Genomic DNA, 18,150 nt, shown 5'->3' on the forward strand with positions numbered 1-18,150 from the left:
TGCATAAGATGAGTAGGGAAAGAGCGACCAGGCCAGACGAGATTCCGATGAAATTTTAGAAGTGTGTGGGGAGAGCAGGTTTGGAGTGATTGACTAAGTTATTTAATGTTATTTTTAAGGCAAAGAGGATGCCGGATGAGTGGAGGTGGAGTACGGTGGTTTCATTGTATAATAACAAAGGTGATATCCAGAGTTGTAACAATTATAGGGGTATCAAATTACTAAGTCATACCATGAAAGTATGAGAGATGGTGGTTGAAGCGAGGGTGAAGATGACAGTGTCTGTATCCGACAACCAGTTCGGGTTTATGCCGGGTCGTTCGACTACAAAAGCTATACACCTTGTTAGGAGGTTGTTGAAACTGTACAGAGAGAGGAAGAAGGATCTGCACACAGTGTTTATTGACCTAGAGAAAATGTATGACAAGGTTCCTAGAGAAGTTCTCTGGAGATGCCTGGAGGCAAAAGGTGTGTCGGTTCCCTACATTATAGCAATTAAGAACATGTATGATGAGGCTAAGACTCAGGTTAGGACAGTAGGAGGCGACTCTGATCATTTTTCGGTTGTAATAGGATTACACCAAGGTTCTGCGCTCAGTCCATTCTTATTCGCCCTGGTGATGGATGCATTAACACACGATATTCAAGGGGAGGTGCCATGGTGCATGCTATTCGCCGATGACATAGTTCTGATTGATGAGTCGCGAGCCGGTGTGAACGAGAGGCTGGAGATTTGGAGATAGGCTCTTGAGTCTAAGGGTTTCAAGCTGAGCAGGACGAAGAAGGAATACCTGGAATGTAAGTTCATCGCTGAGCCAGGGGAAGTGGGTGTGGATGCGAGGCTTGATTCGCAGGCCATCCCGAGTAGAGGCAGCTTCAAGTACCTTGGTTCGGTTATCCAGGGGGAGGGAAAATCGACAAGGATGTCACACACCGTATTGGGGTAGGATGGATGAAGTGGGGGTTAGCATCTGGAGTCCTGTGTGATAAGAGAGTGCCACCGATACTCAAAGGTAAGTTCTATAAAGCGGTGGTTAGACCGACCATGATGTATGGGGCTGAGTGTTGGCCCGTTAAGAACTCACATATCCAGAAGATGAAAGTAGCAGAAATGAGGATGTTGCGGCGGATGTGCGGGCACACTAGGATAGATAAGATTAGGAATGATGATATTCGGGAGAAGGTGCACGTGGCTCCCATTGATGACAAGATGCGGGAAACGAGGCTTAGATGGTTCGGACATGTTCAGAGGAGAAGTCCAGATGCTCCGGTACGGAGGTGTGAGCAGATGGTTGTGGAGGGCACGAGAAGAGGTTGAAGACGACCTAAAAAGTATTGGCGAGAGGTGATCAGACAGGATATTGCGAGGCTCCAGATTTCTGAGGACATGACACTTGATAAGAAGATGTGGGGGTCGAGTATTATGGTTGTAGGTTAGGAGGTAGTTGAGTCGTGCCTTACTTCGTACCATTGTGGGACTAGCCATGTAGGATTTTTGTCTAAGATAGCTAGTGACAATGTTGTGTCTTACTATTTCGCTTTTCAGTGCAGATCCCATTTACTAGCTATCGCTTTTGCTTTGCATCTTTCTTCTGGATTTCATGGTGTTCCTATTTTTCTTATGATTGTTGTGGTGATACTAATATTGTATCCCTTTGCTTTGCATCTTTTTTTTGGATTTCATGGTGTTCCTATTTTTCCTATGATTGTTGTGGTGATACTGATACTAATATTGTCTCCCCTTGTCTCCTTTTGTCCTTTTGTCTTTTTTGTTTTCTTGAGCCGAGGGTCTTTCGGAAATAGCCTCCCTACTCTTTCGGAGTAGAGGTAAGGTTTGCGTACAACTACACTCTCCAGATCACATTAGTGAAATTTTACGGGGTTGTTGTTGTTGTTGTTTAAAGTGTGTGGTCCAGAAAAAATTACCTCCTTATATGGTTTCATAAGTTTTCGTTTTTTTTTCTTTCTGGGGAGCTTAACATCAATCTAAACAACAAACCCAAGCCGAAAGAATATTCACGATTTCATATTAACACAAAACATGACAAATTCGCCTTTTATTCAGTTAATTAGTGCTACTTTTCGTTTTTTCATGAACACTCATCCACATCTAAAGTTTGTGGGCGGAGGCAAATACTCTAACGACCGTACTATCTATTACCATTGAGGTATTTAATCTTTTATTTTTAGATTTTAACATATGATTAATTTATGTTTATTACATTAGCATTATGAGATTATAATATAACTAACTAAAACACCAGTACATTTCTTTCATGTTATTGTCTACCTTTTATTGAAAATAATTATTTTAATCGTCTTTTAGATAATTTGACATTACAAATCATGTATATCTAAAAATCAAATTTTATGTGAAAATATAAATTAGAACACCAATATCATATGTTCAGGTTACAAGCTATATGTATAAATTACAAATTATATTTATAACTAACTAGAGCACCAAAATCAAATTCTACTGAAAAATAAATTAGGAGTACAATTTTTACGAAATTAAAAAAAAGTTATCGAGCTCGCTTCAATTTAAAACTATCTTAATTGAAAAGAAAAATGTAACGACGGAAGCCTGAAGGAAAATTAGTAGTAGTCTGGTGTACTGTAAGAAAGAAAAAAAAAATACTCCAGGGTCCTTTCATATATAAGCTCCGGAAGCGCCTATTTTTCTCTCTATCACATCTGATTACTCTTCGTCAGCAAGTATTCTTCACTCAGGTAATTGCCGATCTCTCTGAATACTTCTTCTCACTACCCCCGGGCCTCTATCTACTTCGATCGACGGTTTTGATCTTTCCGCAATGTTCTACTTTCGGTTCTGGTCGTTAGATCTAGGGATTTGTTGCAGTCCGATCTGATTTGTAGTTGCGTTTTATGTCAAATCAATGCGAAGATCCGAGCAATTTGCATGGTTATAGGCAGAATTTCACCGTTTTATGGTGTAAATTTTAGTGAATTTATACAGTGTACATTGTACTTTGTTGTTGTTAAACTTTATCGCATTGTTGATACCTATAAAGTGGATGATGTTTTCATTTCATACTAACTGTTTGAAAATGTTTATTTATTTTTTGTTTCTTACGGCTTTGAATTTGCGTTCGAAATCCAGGTGGTATACGATCTATTGCCTAGGATCTGATTCAGCACAATCTACTAAGCAGCGAAGATGGTAATGTTGATAATTTTGTAACAACATAGCTGTTTAGATTGGTATGTTTTGTGATTTTCTTTAAAAAATCAGAGATTATTAACTCTACACCGTTGTCCTAATATGTGCTGCAGGTTGTTCTAGCAGCTTCGATAATTTCTAAATCTGGCAAAGGTATGTCGCATTCTACATATGTTCTTGGAATCTTCTGGTTTGTGGAAACTAGTGTGATGTTAGTTGATGATTTTTATGGTGGCATTCTACTCAAGTTAGAGCATGTACACAATAATTGCTACTCCCTCCTTTTGATTTTATATGAGGTGTTTGACTGGACTTGGAGTTTAAGAAAAACATGTTTTCAGTGTCAAAATGGGAATGCTACGATCAAAGAGCTTATAGATATAAAAAGGTGTCATTTTTTCCGGTAATGGGGTTTTACGCCAAACTTGTGCAATTTTGGAGTCTAAAGCTTGAAATTAACAATTATGCATTAGAAAAAAAGTTGCCAGTTGAGTCAATTTAATATGTAAACTTCTTGAGACAAATGTGAAAATTGCAGTGAAGGCAGAGGAAAAAGTTCCATTTAGTTATGTAGCTAGAGGCACAAAGAGTAAATAACCTCTAAGACGTGTGTGATATTGGACATGTAAAATGTGAACTTGCAAGAGACTAGGCTGAATGATGTGCAGTGAGGTATTCTGTTAGAGTTGGAATGTTTTCTGGTCTAATCGTAACTTGATTGAAAAGAGTTCTTGCGATATTTCACTTATGTTTAACCAGTTTTGTTGCAAAGATGCCAGAGATGTTCACTTTGGTATCATATTGTATTTGATTATCTGTAATGGTTGGCACTTGTCCTCAAAAGATATATTTATCTTTATAAACTGCAGTTATTTCATGGAAAAAAGTTTTTGGTTTTTTACCTTTTCGCGTTGATGACTCTTTTTGGTATTTTACTAGTGTATGGATGTCTTAATATTTTGTGGTTACCTAGTAAAGACATTTATTCTGAGAAAAGTGCGAGAAAAAGATTCTAATGCCTTGTGAGTGCTTTAGAAAGTAGTAATGTTTTGTCCTACTTAATCAGTTAGGTTAATATGTGACAATCACTAGAAAGAAGCGTGACAGGCTTCCTGTTGTATTGAGTGAAGAAGAAAGACAAGGTAAGAGAAGAGGCGTTGTGCTGTAACTGCTTTATTCTTCTTTAGTAGTACGTGACTAATAAATATAATTTAGTAATGTTTTCCTAGATGGGAAGGAAAAGGAAATGAAAGTTCTGCAGAAGAAAACAATAAATCATGGAATGCAAACTTGAATTAGAAAGTAATGGGAAGTGGAGAGACAAGTGTTAAACCTCTAATAAATGAGAACATAGTTGGAGAAATAACTCTAGCTGTTTGTCTTTTGTAGCTGTTATGTTCGACCACAGTGGTACAGTATTACATAACGATAAAGCTGGGGAATGGACAAATTGTTGGAACCATGAAGGGTTCTATTTCCTCCGTCTGATTATACCTTTCACTTCACTGTGATGTTTCCATCTTCTAATTTCGTAGGTCTAGGTCAGAATTCTGTTGAATTTCCGACTCTTTCATATATTTCATTTGAATGGAAAGTCTGTCCACTATGATAACCCTCTTGTAGGGAATCAGCAGTCCCATGATGCTGTCTGTTTTATAATTTATTGATTTTCTACCGCAGAAGCAGCTTCTTTTGTTTGGTTGTGTTAGGAGTTAGGATGTGTTATTCAACATTTTCTTGCATCTTGATGTCCAATATTCTTCTATTTATGTAATAGGATGGATTTGCCACTGATCACTACTGTATCATCTCATTGTCTTTGCAGCTCTTGTGTCGAGGCAGTTTGTTGATATGTCTCGTATAAGAATTGAAGGTTATCTTGCAGCTTTCCCCAAATTGGTTGGTACAGGAAAGCAGCATACATATATTGAGACTGACAATGTGCGATATGTTTATCAACCGATAGAGTCTCTGTACTTGCTACTTGTGACCAACAAACAGAGCAACATTCTTGAAGATCTGGAGACACTGAGGCTGCTGTCTAAACTAGTATCCTTTCTCTTCTTCTGATACTGAAGTTAGATTATCCTTTCTTCTCAGCTTTATTCATCTCTGTGCATAGAATATTGCTTCTTTTCAAAAGAAATGCTTGTCCTCTTTTAGTTTTTAGTTTCTTTAACCTGCAAAATGTAACTCCAAAATTCAGTCTAAATATTTATAAATAAACAAGCTTTCATGTGCATGCTGCTAAATTTTTTTCTGCAAATGGAAACATTTGGGCCGATTCCTTGACTGTTATTAGGTGCCTGAATATTCTTATTCACTAGATGAGGAAGGAATTGGCAGTACAGCGTTTGAGCTTATTTTTGCATTTGATGAAGTGATCTCTCTTGGACACAAGGAAAATGTTACAGTTACACAAGTCAAGCAGTATTGTGAAATGGAGAGCCATGAGGAAAGATTGCACAAGTTAGTCTTACAGAACAAGATAAATGAAACTAAGGATGTCATGAAGCGTAAAGCCAGTGAGATTGACAAAAGCAAGGTAGTCTAGAAGGCACACATTACCTGTGCTAAATGTTTAATTTCTTCCCTTTTTCATGTATTGGGTCTATTTGATTGTACTGTTTACATCATTTTCTACACATCTTTGCAGATTGAGAAGAATAGAGGTGAAAAAGGAGGTTTCATGTCTCTTCAATCCATGGGTTCTGGGAGAATGGATACTGGCTTTGGCAGCGACTCAGGCATATCTAGCGGAGGAAGTGGTGGTTTTGGTAGTGGTTCTGGATTTGGTCTAAGCCCTGATGTAGACACATTTTCCACCAAATCCAAGGGTTTGTATTTGTTTCATCCTGTCATTGTGATGTGTCTTTAGCTCGTTGCTAAACATTTGTAGAGGGGGTGCATCACCAGGTTTTGCATGTTTGCTTGTGCAACTTCTTATTCTTATAGATGTTCAGTATTATGTAGACACCTTTTGCTGTTGTTATAAGTGCATATATTGTGTAGGGAAGCAGTACAATTTTGATGGGAAGGAATTAAAGCCGCCCTTTTTGATAAATGTTCGATATAGGAATGACTTAAAAGAAAATAGTAGGAAAAAATGCTTTATAGGTGATGAAGGAGAATGAAAATGAAGGACGAAGAAGAACACACAACTTCCCTCCAAACATTTTCCTCACAAAATGTAGAAGGTTGATAAATGTGACACACTGAGAAAATCATCAAGAATTCCTACTAAAAAACCTTAAATATTCTTGAAGGAGGAAGGGAAAACAAAACCTCCTTTTGTTTCCGCTTTTTTCCTTTTAATTGTAGGATTTGTATATTTCAGTCTTTCTGTGTCTGCGACAATGTCTTGTTGGGCTGATTTTTTCTTGATAGATTTTCATAGAACTTTTCTCGTATGTGTGTGTAGTTTGATGGCTTGGAATCAGTTGGTAGGCCGGAAAAGTTTTGCATATACATTAGGGGTTACTCTTTCTTGGCTGTGAAGCATTTTTTCCTTTTTATCCTTTGAAATATCAAATTTTCTTATTTCTTGGTGAACCTTGAGAAAATTGGTTGGAAACCAATTATGAAGATGTACCTTATGGCATTTTTGTGTACCAGGTCGTCCAGCTGCATCTGCTACTGCTCCACCAAAAGGTCTTGGTATGCAGCTAGGTAAAAATCAGAAGACCAACCAATTTCTGGAATCCCTGAAAGCAGAGGGTGAAGTAATTGTCGAGGATGTGAGACCAAGCATTGGTCAGGCCAAACCAGCTGCTGCTCCACTAACTGATCCCGTCACATTGACTGTTGAAGAAAAGATTAATGTAACACTAAAGCGTGACGGTGGTGTCAGCAACTTCGATGTCCAGGGTACTTTGTCTCTCCAAATTCTGAATCAAGAAGATGCATTTATACAAGTGCAGGTTCGTTCTCTCTCTCTCTCTCTCTCTCTCTCTCTCTCTCTCTCTCTCTCTCTCTCTCTCTCTCTTCCAAGTTTGCTGAGTTTCTCATGTGCTGAGGCTCCCTGGCAAAGTCTAACAGTGTCAGGAGTATTTCAAATGTCATGTCAATAATTTTATTTATATTCTCTATCTGTGAAAAAGAACCCAAGAAAAACTTGCACTATGCATGTTGATGTCCTTGTGAAGCGGAGTTCATCATTTATGTCCTCTGCAGCCAAACACTGTTTTCAGCTCTACTCATTTGATTGCATTTGATATGCGACTGGAAGCAATTGAAATTGGGCACAAAGAACCTAATGGTTTTTCCAGCACTTCCTTGCAATAAATGATTTCTCCTCTAAGGAACACTAGTAAAACATTTTAATTGTGCACTCTTTATAATATAGCTGAAGACTCAACTAGGCCCCTTTCCTTTTGATGAAGCTAGGCTGTGTAGCTCTGCGTTTGGAGGTCTATCTGATGCCAGAAGGCATTCATATTTGCTTTTACTTCTGTGAATTTTGTGATAGTGTAGTTCACTGTTCATTCTATACTTTATGTTCAGATTGAAACCAGTGGTAATCCAGCAATCCTCTTCAAAACACACCCAAACATGAACAAGGAGTTGTTTTCTAATGAAAATATCCTAGGCCTTAAAGATCCAAATAGGCCATTCCCCACGGGTCAAGGTGGTGACGGCGTTAGTCTTTTGAGGTGGAGAATGCAAACTGCAGATGAGTCAATTTTGCCTTTGACAAGTAAGCTTAATGAATTTCAGTTGACCCTGCTCGAAATCTCTATGCTGTTTTCTGTATTTTATTAATATTATACGTTATCATTGATTTCAAATATTTTGTCCCAGTTAACTGCTGGCCTTCAGTTTCTGGAAGCGAAACCTATGTGAATATTGAGTATGAAACCCCTGCACAGATTGATCTACAAAATGTTGTAATTTCTGTACCCCTTCCAGCTCTCAGGGAGGCTCCAAATGTACAACAGATAGACGGAGAGTGGAGGTGATCTTTTGAATTTAACTTTTGCTCTTTCGCTAGATTTTAAAGCTTGTTGACAAGAGTGGGTTGCCCTAGTGGTGAGCATCCTCCACTTCCAACCAAGAGGTTGTGAGTTCGAGTCACCCCAAGAGCAAGGTGGGGAGTTCTTGGAGGGAGGGAGCCGAGGGTATTTCGGAAACAGCCTCTCTATCCCAGGGTAGGGGTAAGGTCTGCGTACACACTACCCTCCCTAGACCCCACTAGTGGGATTATACTGGGTTGTTGTTGCTAGATTTTAAAGCTCACCCCTTTATATCAGAGATTTGTTCAGTTATTCTCACTGGATTTCAAACTGAATCTCACATAGATCTTATGATAGAGGCTTTCAGGGCTGAAATGGCCTTGCACAGAGATCATGATACTTCTAAGATGCTAATTTGTTTATTGCTTTTGAAAACGTTCAGTTTGTATTACTATGGTCAGAGCAAGGCAGTTGTTTCATGTGTTTTAACACATTTGGTTGCATATAGATAGGATTTTTGGAGAATCGGTGGTTTGGAAAGTTCACACATCGTGTGGCTTTTCAAAGGAGGGATGGATGCCACCTAGTTATTCTGGCTGCAGATAAAGCTGTATTGTTGTGTGGTATGATAGTGTAGAGGAAAATGGCCAGGCAGTGGAATCGCAATGCAGAATTTTTATTTCAGCCCTTCATCATAGACCTAATAGATAGTTGGCCAAGGCCTCGATACGAATATCTAATTACTGTTCTGAGGCATAGATGATTGACTGACTTTTTGTTACTGGGAAGTTGTATGGAGCTGCTGGATTGTGCTCTACAGATTGCCAAATATTCTATCTAGAACTTAACATTTTTCACCCTCTGATCGCAGGTATGACCCCAGAAATTCTGTTTTGGAGTGGTCTGTACTTCTCATTGACAATTCGAACCGCAGGTTAGCTTTTATGAAAGTTTGTCCTTTTGAAGCACACAGCCATTAAGGCTTGTTTGTCTTTCTAATGTGTAAGTTGGAAACTTTGCAGTGGAGCACTAGAATTTGTTGTTCCGGCAGCCGATCCGTCGGTCTTCTTCCCAATTTCTGCACGCTTTACTGCCTCAAGAACTTTCAGTGACCTGAAGGTTTGCTCCTAATCCTCCATGTTATATTGCTCAATCAATTTTGGCCTTCAGTTGGCGAGACTCTTATTTTTTCCCAGTATATACTTTCCTGATTCGACAGCTCGTGTCTGGAGATTATTTGATACTCTTGATACACGCACAGCTATTTTTGATTTCTTTGCATGCAATCCTTATATCTGATCTGCCATTATACCTATTCATTTCCGTGAAAGAATCTTCCTGTGGCTTGCAATCCAGGTAACTTTAAAAAAAAGTTGCAATCCAGGTAACTTTAAAAAAAAGTTGCAATCCTGGTAACTGTTAAAAAATGTAGGAGTTTTCTGTATCGTGATTCTATGCATGTTGATCTTTTGCTATCATTTATATAAGTTATCCAGTTGTGTGACGGAACTTCCGTTTGGAAAATTTGGACACAACAAGTGTGTGCTGGACGATGATATAAGTAACGTCAAATCTAAATATAGTCCCTAGTTCTTTGATTAATATGAACAACAATAACAAACCCAGCGTAATACCACAAGTGAGGTCTGGAGAGTATGTACGCAGACCTTACCTTACCCTAACCTTCAAGAAGGCAGAGAGGCTGTTTCCGGTAGACCTTCAGCTTAGAAAAGGTAAAAAGAAGGGCAACAACAAGCACACCAATTAGAAATCGAAGCGAAAATACAAAACTAACACTAGGTACTGCAATCATAAAACCGAAATAAATGCAACAACACTTTGATTAATATGAAAGAAGTATAATTGCTCTACAGGAAATATAGTTGAATATCTATAAAGATCCAAGAATCAAAAGACTCATGATTATTGTCTCTTTTCACCTAGTCTTAGCTTCATAGTATGGTGTGTCAGCTGATATCTTTTGTAACTGTGCAATTGGTGTTGCTTGTTTTGGTTGAGATCAAGTGTAGTAGTTGTTCTTTATCAGTTTTTTCACTATGCTCAGTACAGTTAATCTCCAATAGCTTGTGCCATGTGCCTGGAGTTGGTTCCTTTTCTGGTAACCTGATTTGATGTAATATTTTCAGGTTGTCAACATTCTGCCTATAAAAGGTGGGCCTACTCCTAAGCATTCTCAAAGAACACAGCTGGCCACGGAGACTTACCAAGTCGTGTGACCATAATGCCATCAGCATCAGATGTGCCCCTCCAGCAACATAATAGGACTGAATATTTCATTTTTTTAAATTTTTGTCAAGACTTGTATGCTTTTTCCCTTCCCCCTTTCATTTTTTTTTTTGCAATATTATGTCCGGCGATGGGAATGACCTCTTAAGGTTGATCTTTGAAAATCTTGTGCATTTATAGCTTAAGGATATCAACTATAGCTTAATTGAATTTAATACTACTTACCTTAATATGACATGCAGTTGCTTTGTGTATTCTCTTTCTATTATTGTTTTCTTTTTAGCAGTGCCCCATCGACTCTTTGACTTGGGCTATGAATTTTATTAAAAGTGAAAGATGGAATGAATTTTATGGATGTTGAGGAATGTGGGTCCCATATATATATATATATATATATTTAAAGTGTAGAGTTAGTCGGTGGTTAGTGAGATATAACTAGTTAATCTCTATAAGTAGTGGAAAGTACTCTCTAAATATAGTAGGCTAATCTCTATAAGTAGTGGAAAGTACTCTCTAAATATAGTAGGCTGTACATTTCAATATTCAGAAAAAGGAGTAATGTTCTTTTCCTTCACTTCTATCTTCTCTTTCTATCTTCTCTGTATATCGCCATAGCTAGAGCTCTTCAACATGGTATCAGAGCTCGGTTGATCGAGTAATGACGGCTAAGCTGTTACGGAATATTTAATCTCAGCCTCAATTTCTCGCTTTATGCAACCGGTTGATTCGATTTTCATCCGAATTTCACCTACTCAGGCTAGGGTTTGAAATTTGTGCGTGATCTGCTAGATTGGATCGATTTTGGAGGAGATCAATCTGTGCATGTGTCTATAGTCTCATTTCTGTTCTTCGATTCAAAACTCTCGAAGTTTCTCAATTCACAACCATGCCGGTTCATGAAAATGTTACTGATCCTCAGCTCGCAACGATGTATGTAGCTCAATCAGTAGATCAGGTTGATCATCATCATCCTTTGTATATTCACCCGTCTGATACGCAAGGTTCGGTCCTTATTTTTGTTCAATTGCAAGGATCGGAAAATTCCTCGATCTGGAGGAGGTCATTGAAAATTGTATTGCATGGCAAAAACAAGTTAGGATTTGTTCTAGGCACCTGCAAAAAGAGCAACTATGATGTTAGCCTTCATGAACTATGGGATAGATGTAATGCGATAATGCTTGCATGGATTATGAATACTGTGTCTCCTAATCTGCTTAGTAGTGTAATCTATGCATCGGATGCCTATAATGTTTGGGAAGATCTTAGGGAGAGATTTGACAAAGTTAATGCTTCTAGGGCAGCTTACTTACATAAGGAAATAGCTACACTAACACAAGGAGTATCCCCTGTATCTGTTTACTTTTCTCGACCAAGGGAACTGTGGGATGAGTATGAAATGTTGACTCCTCCTCCTACTTGTGGTTGTCCTGAGTCAAAGAAGCATGTTGAGCACTATCAGCTTCAAAAACTCTATCAGTTTCTCACTGGGCTTAATGACTCATATGAAAATGCTAAGAATCAGGTGCTGATGACTAGACCTCTGCCTAATATGAATCAAGCTTATGCTATGATTATCAATGTTGAAAGCCAAAGGATCAATGAAAAATGTGTATATGGTTCTAATGATGCCAATGAAGCTGCAACTATGATGAGTAATAGGCACTACAACAACAACGGAGGTCCTACAAACACTGGATACACTGCAGGTTATAAAACTAAAAACTCATTCAACAAGTCACCAGTTTATTGTGAGTACTGCAGGTGCAAAGGACATACTAAGGAGGATTGCTTCAAACTACATGGATATTCAAGTGATTTCAAAAACAAGAAGAGAGGAAGAAATTTCACTGCTCAGTCCAACAATGTAAGCAACTATGGCAGTCAATCTTCAGAAGCTCAAAATAATTCCTTGGGAAGCTCTACTCTCAGTTCTCCAGCTCAATTCTTTACTCCAGAACAGTACCGGCAGATATTGCAGATATTGAACAAAGGCAAAGATGTTGAACCTGTAGCTAATTCAACAACTACAAGAATAACAGATAACACACATGCTTTTATGTCTTCCTTGGTGAATCATAAGTGGATAATAGATACAGGGGCTTCTAATCACATGGTGCATAGTTTAAATCTATTGGATTCTTATAAAGAATTATCAGAAACAGATAAAAATAAAGTATATCTCCCTACTGGTGAGAAGGTTATTATTACACACACCGGAATCTGTTCCTTTTTCAGAGATAAGAAGGTTCAGAACATATTGCATATTCCAGAATTCAAGTATAATCTACTCTTAGTCTCTAAGATCACAAAAGAACTAAGGTGTATGGTGGCATTCTTCCCTGATTTTTGTGTCTTTCAGGAACTCTTTAGTGGGAAGGTCCTGGGGATTGGTAAAGAAGGACTTGGTCTCTACATTCTCAAGACTGAAGACAAACAATTTTCTGAGCAACATTTACCACCAACTGTAAATACCATTGTTAGTAGTACAAATAAGTGTGCTAGTAAGACTAGTGAGAGCAGCACACAATCTTGCAATAAGTTGGATTTGTGGCATAAAAGGTTAGGACATGCTCCTCTAAAGGTGGTACAGAAAATACATAGCTTAAGTGATTTGCACCCGACTGGTGATCATTGTATTGTATGTCCCATTGCAAAACAGTCCAGACTCCCTTTTCATCCTAGTACTTCATGTTCTACTTCTGTCTTTGATCTTGTGCATGCAGATGTTTGGGGTCCTTATAGGATACCTACTCATGATAACAAAAGATATTTCTTGACCTTAGTTGATGATTACTCAAAGTATATTTGGATCTTTCTTCTAACCACTAAAGCTGATACTATTGTGGCATTGAAAAACTTCCTAGCAATAGTTAAAAATCAGTTCAGAACTTCTGTTAAATGTCTTAGAACAGATAATGACACTAAATTTATGAATGATCAAGTGACTTCCTTATTGCAAAATCTTGGAATTCTTCATCAAAGTTCCTGTGTGTACACTCCTCAACAGAATGAAGCTGTTGAGAGAAGACACAGATCAATTCTAGATATGGCTAGAGTACTGAGATTTCATGCCTATGTACCTTTGCGTTTCTGGGGTGAATGTGTGTCCACTGCAGTTTACCTACTGAACAGGCTACCTATTGTTCTCCTTCAGGGAAAGACTCCCTTTGAGGCACTTTATCAGAAAGGTCCACCCATTTAACATCTCAGAGTATTTGAGAGCTTATGTTATGCCACTAAAGTATACAAAGTAGACAAGTTCAGTCCTAGAGCAGTCTCACCAGTTTTCATGGGGTATTCCTATTCTCAAAAGGGCTATGTGCTATATGATCTTCATTCCAAAGGTTTCTTTGTGAGCAGAGATGCTATGTTCAAGGAATATATTTTTCTTTTTAAGAATATAAGGTATGGTGTTCCTTATCTATTTCCTATTCTTGAGTTCACAGACTCATCACCCATCTATAAGAATGCTCAACAACCATCTTTTGGCTACATTTCTCCTTTCACTCAGTCATATCCTCCTACACCTATCAGTGATGATCCCTCAGCATTTGTGCCTGCAGATATTCCCACTGGTCATTTAAATCCTTATGCAACACTTAGGAGATCCTCAAGACCATCTAAACCTCCCGTGTGGCTCACTGACTATGTGGTTCAGCTTCAGAAGTCTACTTGCTCATATCCAGTCTCATAGTATGTGTCCTATGATCAACTCTCTCCTGCTTATCAAGCCTCTTTAGCTGCTTATTCTGCTAATGCTGAACCTAATTCCTTCAGTGAAGCTAGTGTTGATCCTAAGTGGGTGGAAGCTATGCAACCTGAGATCTCAGCTTTGGCAGAAAACAACACATGGTCTATAGTAGACCTGCCACCAGAAAGAGTTCCTATTGGGTGTAAATGGGTTTTTAAAGTCAAGTATAGATCCAATGGTGAGGTGGAGAGATATAAGGCCAGATTGGTAGCCAAAGGTTACAACCAGCATGAAGGCCTAGACTACACAGAAACATTCTTACCAGTAGCCAAAATGGTTACTGTGAGAGCTGTAGTTGCCTTAGCTGCTGCTTCCAATTGGTATGTTTTCCAGATGGATGTGCATACTGCATTATTGTAGGGAGATTTGGTATAGGAGGATTACATGCACATTCCAGATGGATTTTCAAGTCAGGGGGAGTATCAGAAAGTGTACAAATTACACAAGTCCTTGTATGGGTTGAACCAAGCATCCAGATAATGAAATCTCAAACTGACAGAAGCACTCTTAGATATGAAGTTTGTGCAAAGCCATTATGATTACTATCTTTTTACTAAGAAGATAGGAACATAACTAGTGATAATGCTAGTATATGTGGATGACTTGCTGATCACAGGCAACAATCTACACATTATCAGACAAGTCAGAAAAGAATTACAAGAAAGATTCAAGATGAATGACTTGGGAGAATTGAAGTACTTTCTTGGAATTGAATTCTCAAGGTCTAAAAAGGGTATCTTGATGTGTCAAAGAAAGTATGCATTGGAACTGGTTTCTGAACTTGGCCTAGCAGGTGGAAAACCAGTCTGTACACCTCTTGAGTTCAATCACAAACTCACTTCTATTGAGTTTGATCAGGAAGTAAGAAATGATGCACCCGAAGATATATTGCTTGAAGATAAAGGAATTTATCAGAGATTGATAGGTTTACTGTACCTAACTATGACAAGGCCAGACATAGTCTTTGTAGTACAATTGCTCAGTCAATATATGCATGCACCTAAAGTTTCTCACATGGAGGCTGCAAAGAGAGTGGTAAGGTACATTAAGTCTACACCAGGACTTAGACTCTTTATGCCTGTTGGTAGCTGCAATCATCTTGTAGCCTATTGTGATTCTGATTGGGGAGCATGTGTGGAGTCTAGAAGATCAGTTTCTAGATTTGTGGTAAAGTTTGGTGGTGCACTAATCTCCTGGAAATAAAAAAAATAAGGAACAATGTCCAGAAGCTCAACTGAGGCAGAATTTCAAAGTATGGCAACCACAATTGCTGAGATTGTATGGATAGTTGGGTTATTCAGAGAGCTGAGTGTGGATATCAAATTACATGTGTCATTGTACTGTGATAGCAAAACAGCTATTCAAATTGCTTCACATCCTATCTTCCACGAGAGGACTAAGCATATAGATATTGACTGTCATTTTGTAAGGGAAAAATTAGTGCAAGGGCTAATTCAAACGCAACATGTTGGGACAACAGAGCAAATCACAGACTTACTAACAAAAGCACTGTGCAAACCACAACATGAGTACTTACTGAGCAAGCTGGGAATGAAGAATGCATTTCATCCCTCAGCTTGAGGGAGAGTGTTGAGGAATGTGGGTCCCATATATATTTAAAATGTAGAGTTAGTCAGTGGTTAGTGAGATATAACTACTTAGTGAAGTAATATAGTAGTAGTAGTTAATCTCTATAAGTAGTGAAAAGTACTCTGTAAATATAGTAGGCTGTACATTTTAATATTCAGAAAAGGGAGTAATGTTCTTCTCCTTCACTTCTATCTTCTCTTTCTATCTTCTCTGTATATCGCCATAGCTAGAGCTCTTCAACAATGGAAGTTCATGACTAATTGAGGCATATGGTCAGGTGATGGCTGGGATTTTTTTCTCGGACATCGGCGCTAAAAAGCGTAGAAGAAGTAAAATAAGAAAGAAATTTTGATAAATTAGTTTTAAAGAAAGGGACTCACAAATGACACATGTAAAATAATAAATTGTCTTGTTTTTCCTGTGCAATTTAGCTACACACTGGGACGAAGGAGTTTATTTATACTCAATTGGTTGAGTTGAGGTGCTAAAATAGGAAAATCAAAATTTTATATATTGACTTAAAAATTCAGTACAAGTTTAAGTGCCTACAAGGCCATTTTGCCTTTAGATTAATTGAATAAACCATTAGTAGTCCATATTTAAAGTAGAACAATGAAAGTTCAACTCAAGACTATTGTACCTGGGGACTGGGGTATTATTCCTAAATAGAAACAAATCATTCTATATAGATAACTTACTGAATTCAACTTAGTAATATCAGTCAACTACTTCGACAAATTTAAGATCACAAAAATGTTATATTTCCATTAGAAGTAGAAGAGCTTGATGAGGCAATTACAAAAAATTATAAGGGCATGTAGTTGTTTGGGTTATACATCGATTTATTTCTTTTCAATTAGTACCCATAATGCATGGAAAGTACCATAATGAGGGAAAATATAAATTACCCAAAACTTGATGTTAATTTAAAGTTTCAGCAATATATATATTATAGAAATGTTTATTCTTGTGCACAGCCGATAGAGACAACACATTAACTGTCATGGGAGGCTTTCCAGCCATGCCCCATGACCCCTTGGATGCGCCCCGTGGCGTCCTGGCAAGCCTCCCAATGCCCAGCGCCACAGTCAACCCCGTGGTCTCGGCAGCTCCAAGTGACAAGCGCGCATGTGCCTCTGTCGCCCCACCGCTAGCCATCACCAGCGCCCAGCCACAGGCAGATGCCAACAGCGCCGTGCACGCAGACGACGCCGTGTGCGCAGACCCTAATGCTAAAGACAAAGTTGCTGCCAACGGACTTATTTCTACTTTGTAGAAGACTAAGTCCTTTTCATTGTAAATATAGAGTAGTTTTACTGCATTTTTTTTAAGTGTGCTTTTACAACTTATTTAGGTCAAGTCATCTAACTTTGGTTTATTTTTTTTAAACATTATTAAGGGGGACCAAACAATCAAACTTTCTAACAAGCAAACAATTCTCTATACTGGTGTCTCTCCCCCCTGACACCATATTATTTTTCTGTAATAGATTTCATTCAATGCAATCAAGCTTTCTTTCATTCTCAATTCTCTTTTCTGCTCTCTCTCAATTGCTCATGACATTGGTTTTTCCGTACGGCACTAACAATCTAGTCTAGCATATGGATGGGACCTCAGTTGGCGGACAGTAATCGCACTGACATCGATTGCTTAGCCTTACGTCGCCCTTCCAAAGAATCTCAGGAAGCCGCCGCGTAACAGTTGGTATCAGAGTCTAGGCTCAACATCGGACGAGGGATTACATTACAATTACCACCATTTCTGACCATGGTGAATTATGGGGATCGTATCGCGACCCTTGAGGGGACAGTTGACGCATTACGGCCCATCGTGGAAATGATGCCTGACCTAAAGACCAGCCTAGTGCAAAGGTTTGACGACCTGGACCGCACACTGGTCCAGGCCGAAGTTGACATAGAAAACATTAGTCGCGACTCTGAAGGAGACTGACAAACAGCATCCACAGAGGCAGCTGGAATTTTTGGTAAATTCGAAGTCCTCCAGCAGGAGCATGCCGAGGATTTAGCCAACAGGGAACAAAAGGCAGACAGGGTGACTGCCATGCAACAAACTATAGACAACTTGACATGCCAGCTCAATATTGTAAATGCTGCTTTACAAGGCCTACTTCGAGGAGGCAGAAACCAATTTGGGGGTGGTGTGAACCTCGCCCCTATGGCACAAAAATTGAAGATTCCTGAGCCAAAGCCATACAGTGGAGCTTGGAATGCCAAAGAAGTGAAAAACTTCATTTTCGACATAGAACAATACTTCGATGCAGTGGGAGGCCTAGAAGAAGCTAAGAAGGTAGCAACTGCTGCCATGTATCTTCAGGGAGATGCCAAACTCTGGTGGCGGGTGAAATACGAAGCCATAAAGGCCGATGAAGATGCCCTCGAGACGTGGGCAGAGCTGAAGGCAGCCAT

General features: G+C 38.8%; 2 protein-coding genes across 2 annotated transcripts; both read left to right on the plus strand.

Moving 5' to 3' along the window:
* Positions 1–2,604: 2,604 nt before the first annotated feature.
* LOC104094450 (coatomer subunit delta-like) lies at positions 2,605–10,637 on the plus strand. Its single transcript, XM_009600390.4, has 12 exons — positions 2,605–2,733; positions 3,125–3,184; positions 3,298–3,337; positions 5,010–5,233; positions 5,487–5,729; positions 5,841–6,021; positions 6,800–7,104; positions 7,688–7,880; positions 7,985–8,138; positions 9,008–9,070; positions 9,159–9,255; positions 10,284–10,637. Exons 2-12 carry the CDS (start codon positions 3,182–3,184, stop codon positions 10,371–10,373), a joined length of 1,593 nt encoding a protein of 530 aa, XP_009598685.1. The 5' UTR covers positions 2,605–2,733; positions 3,125–3,181; the 3' UTR covers positions 10,374–10,637.
* Positions 10,638–14,716: 4,079 nt separating this feature from the next.
* On the plus strand, positions 14,717–15,337 carry LOC108944779 (uncharacterized mitochondrial protein AtMg00810-like). Its single transcript, XM_018770108.1, has one exon. The coding sequence runs from the start codon at positions 14,717–14,719 to the stop codon at positions 15,335–15,337; it is 621 nt and encodes a 206-aa protein (XP_018625624.1).
* Positions 15,338–18,150: the final 2,813 nt, after the last annotated feature.

Source organism: Nicotiana tomentosiformis, chromosome 1 (assembly GCF_000390325.3).
Source record: "Nicotiana tomentosiformis chromosome 1, ASM39032v3, whole genome shotgun sequence".
Lineage (NCBI taxonomy): Eukaryota > Viridiplantae > Streptophyta > Magnoliopsida > Solanales > Solanaceae > Nicotiana > Nicotiana tomentosiformis.

Bases quoted from the DNA above. Each gene is read 5' to 3' on its own strand.
- LOC108944779 (XM_018770108.1), top strand. From the start codon at position 14,717: ATGCTAGTATATGTGGATGACTTGCTGATCACAGGCAACAATCTACAC.
- LOC104094450 (XM_009600390.4), top strand. The intron at 3,338-5,009 runs GTATGTCGCATT...TTGTCTTTGCAG, and splicing joins AATTTCTAAATCTGGCAAAG to CTCTTGTGTCGAGGCAGTTT. The intron at 7,881-7,984 runs GTAAGCTTAATG...ATTTTGTCCCAG, and splicing joins GTCAATTTTGCCTTTGACAA to TTAACTGCTGGCCTTCAGTT.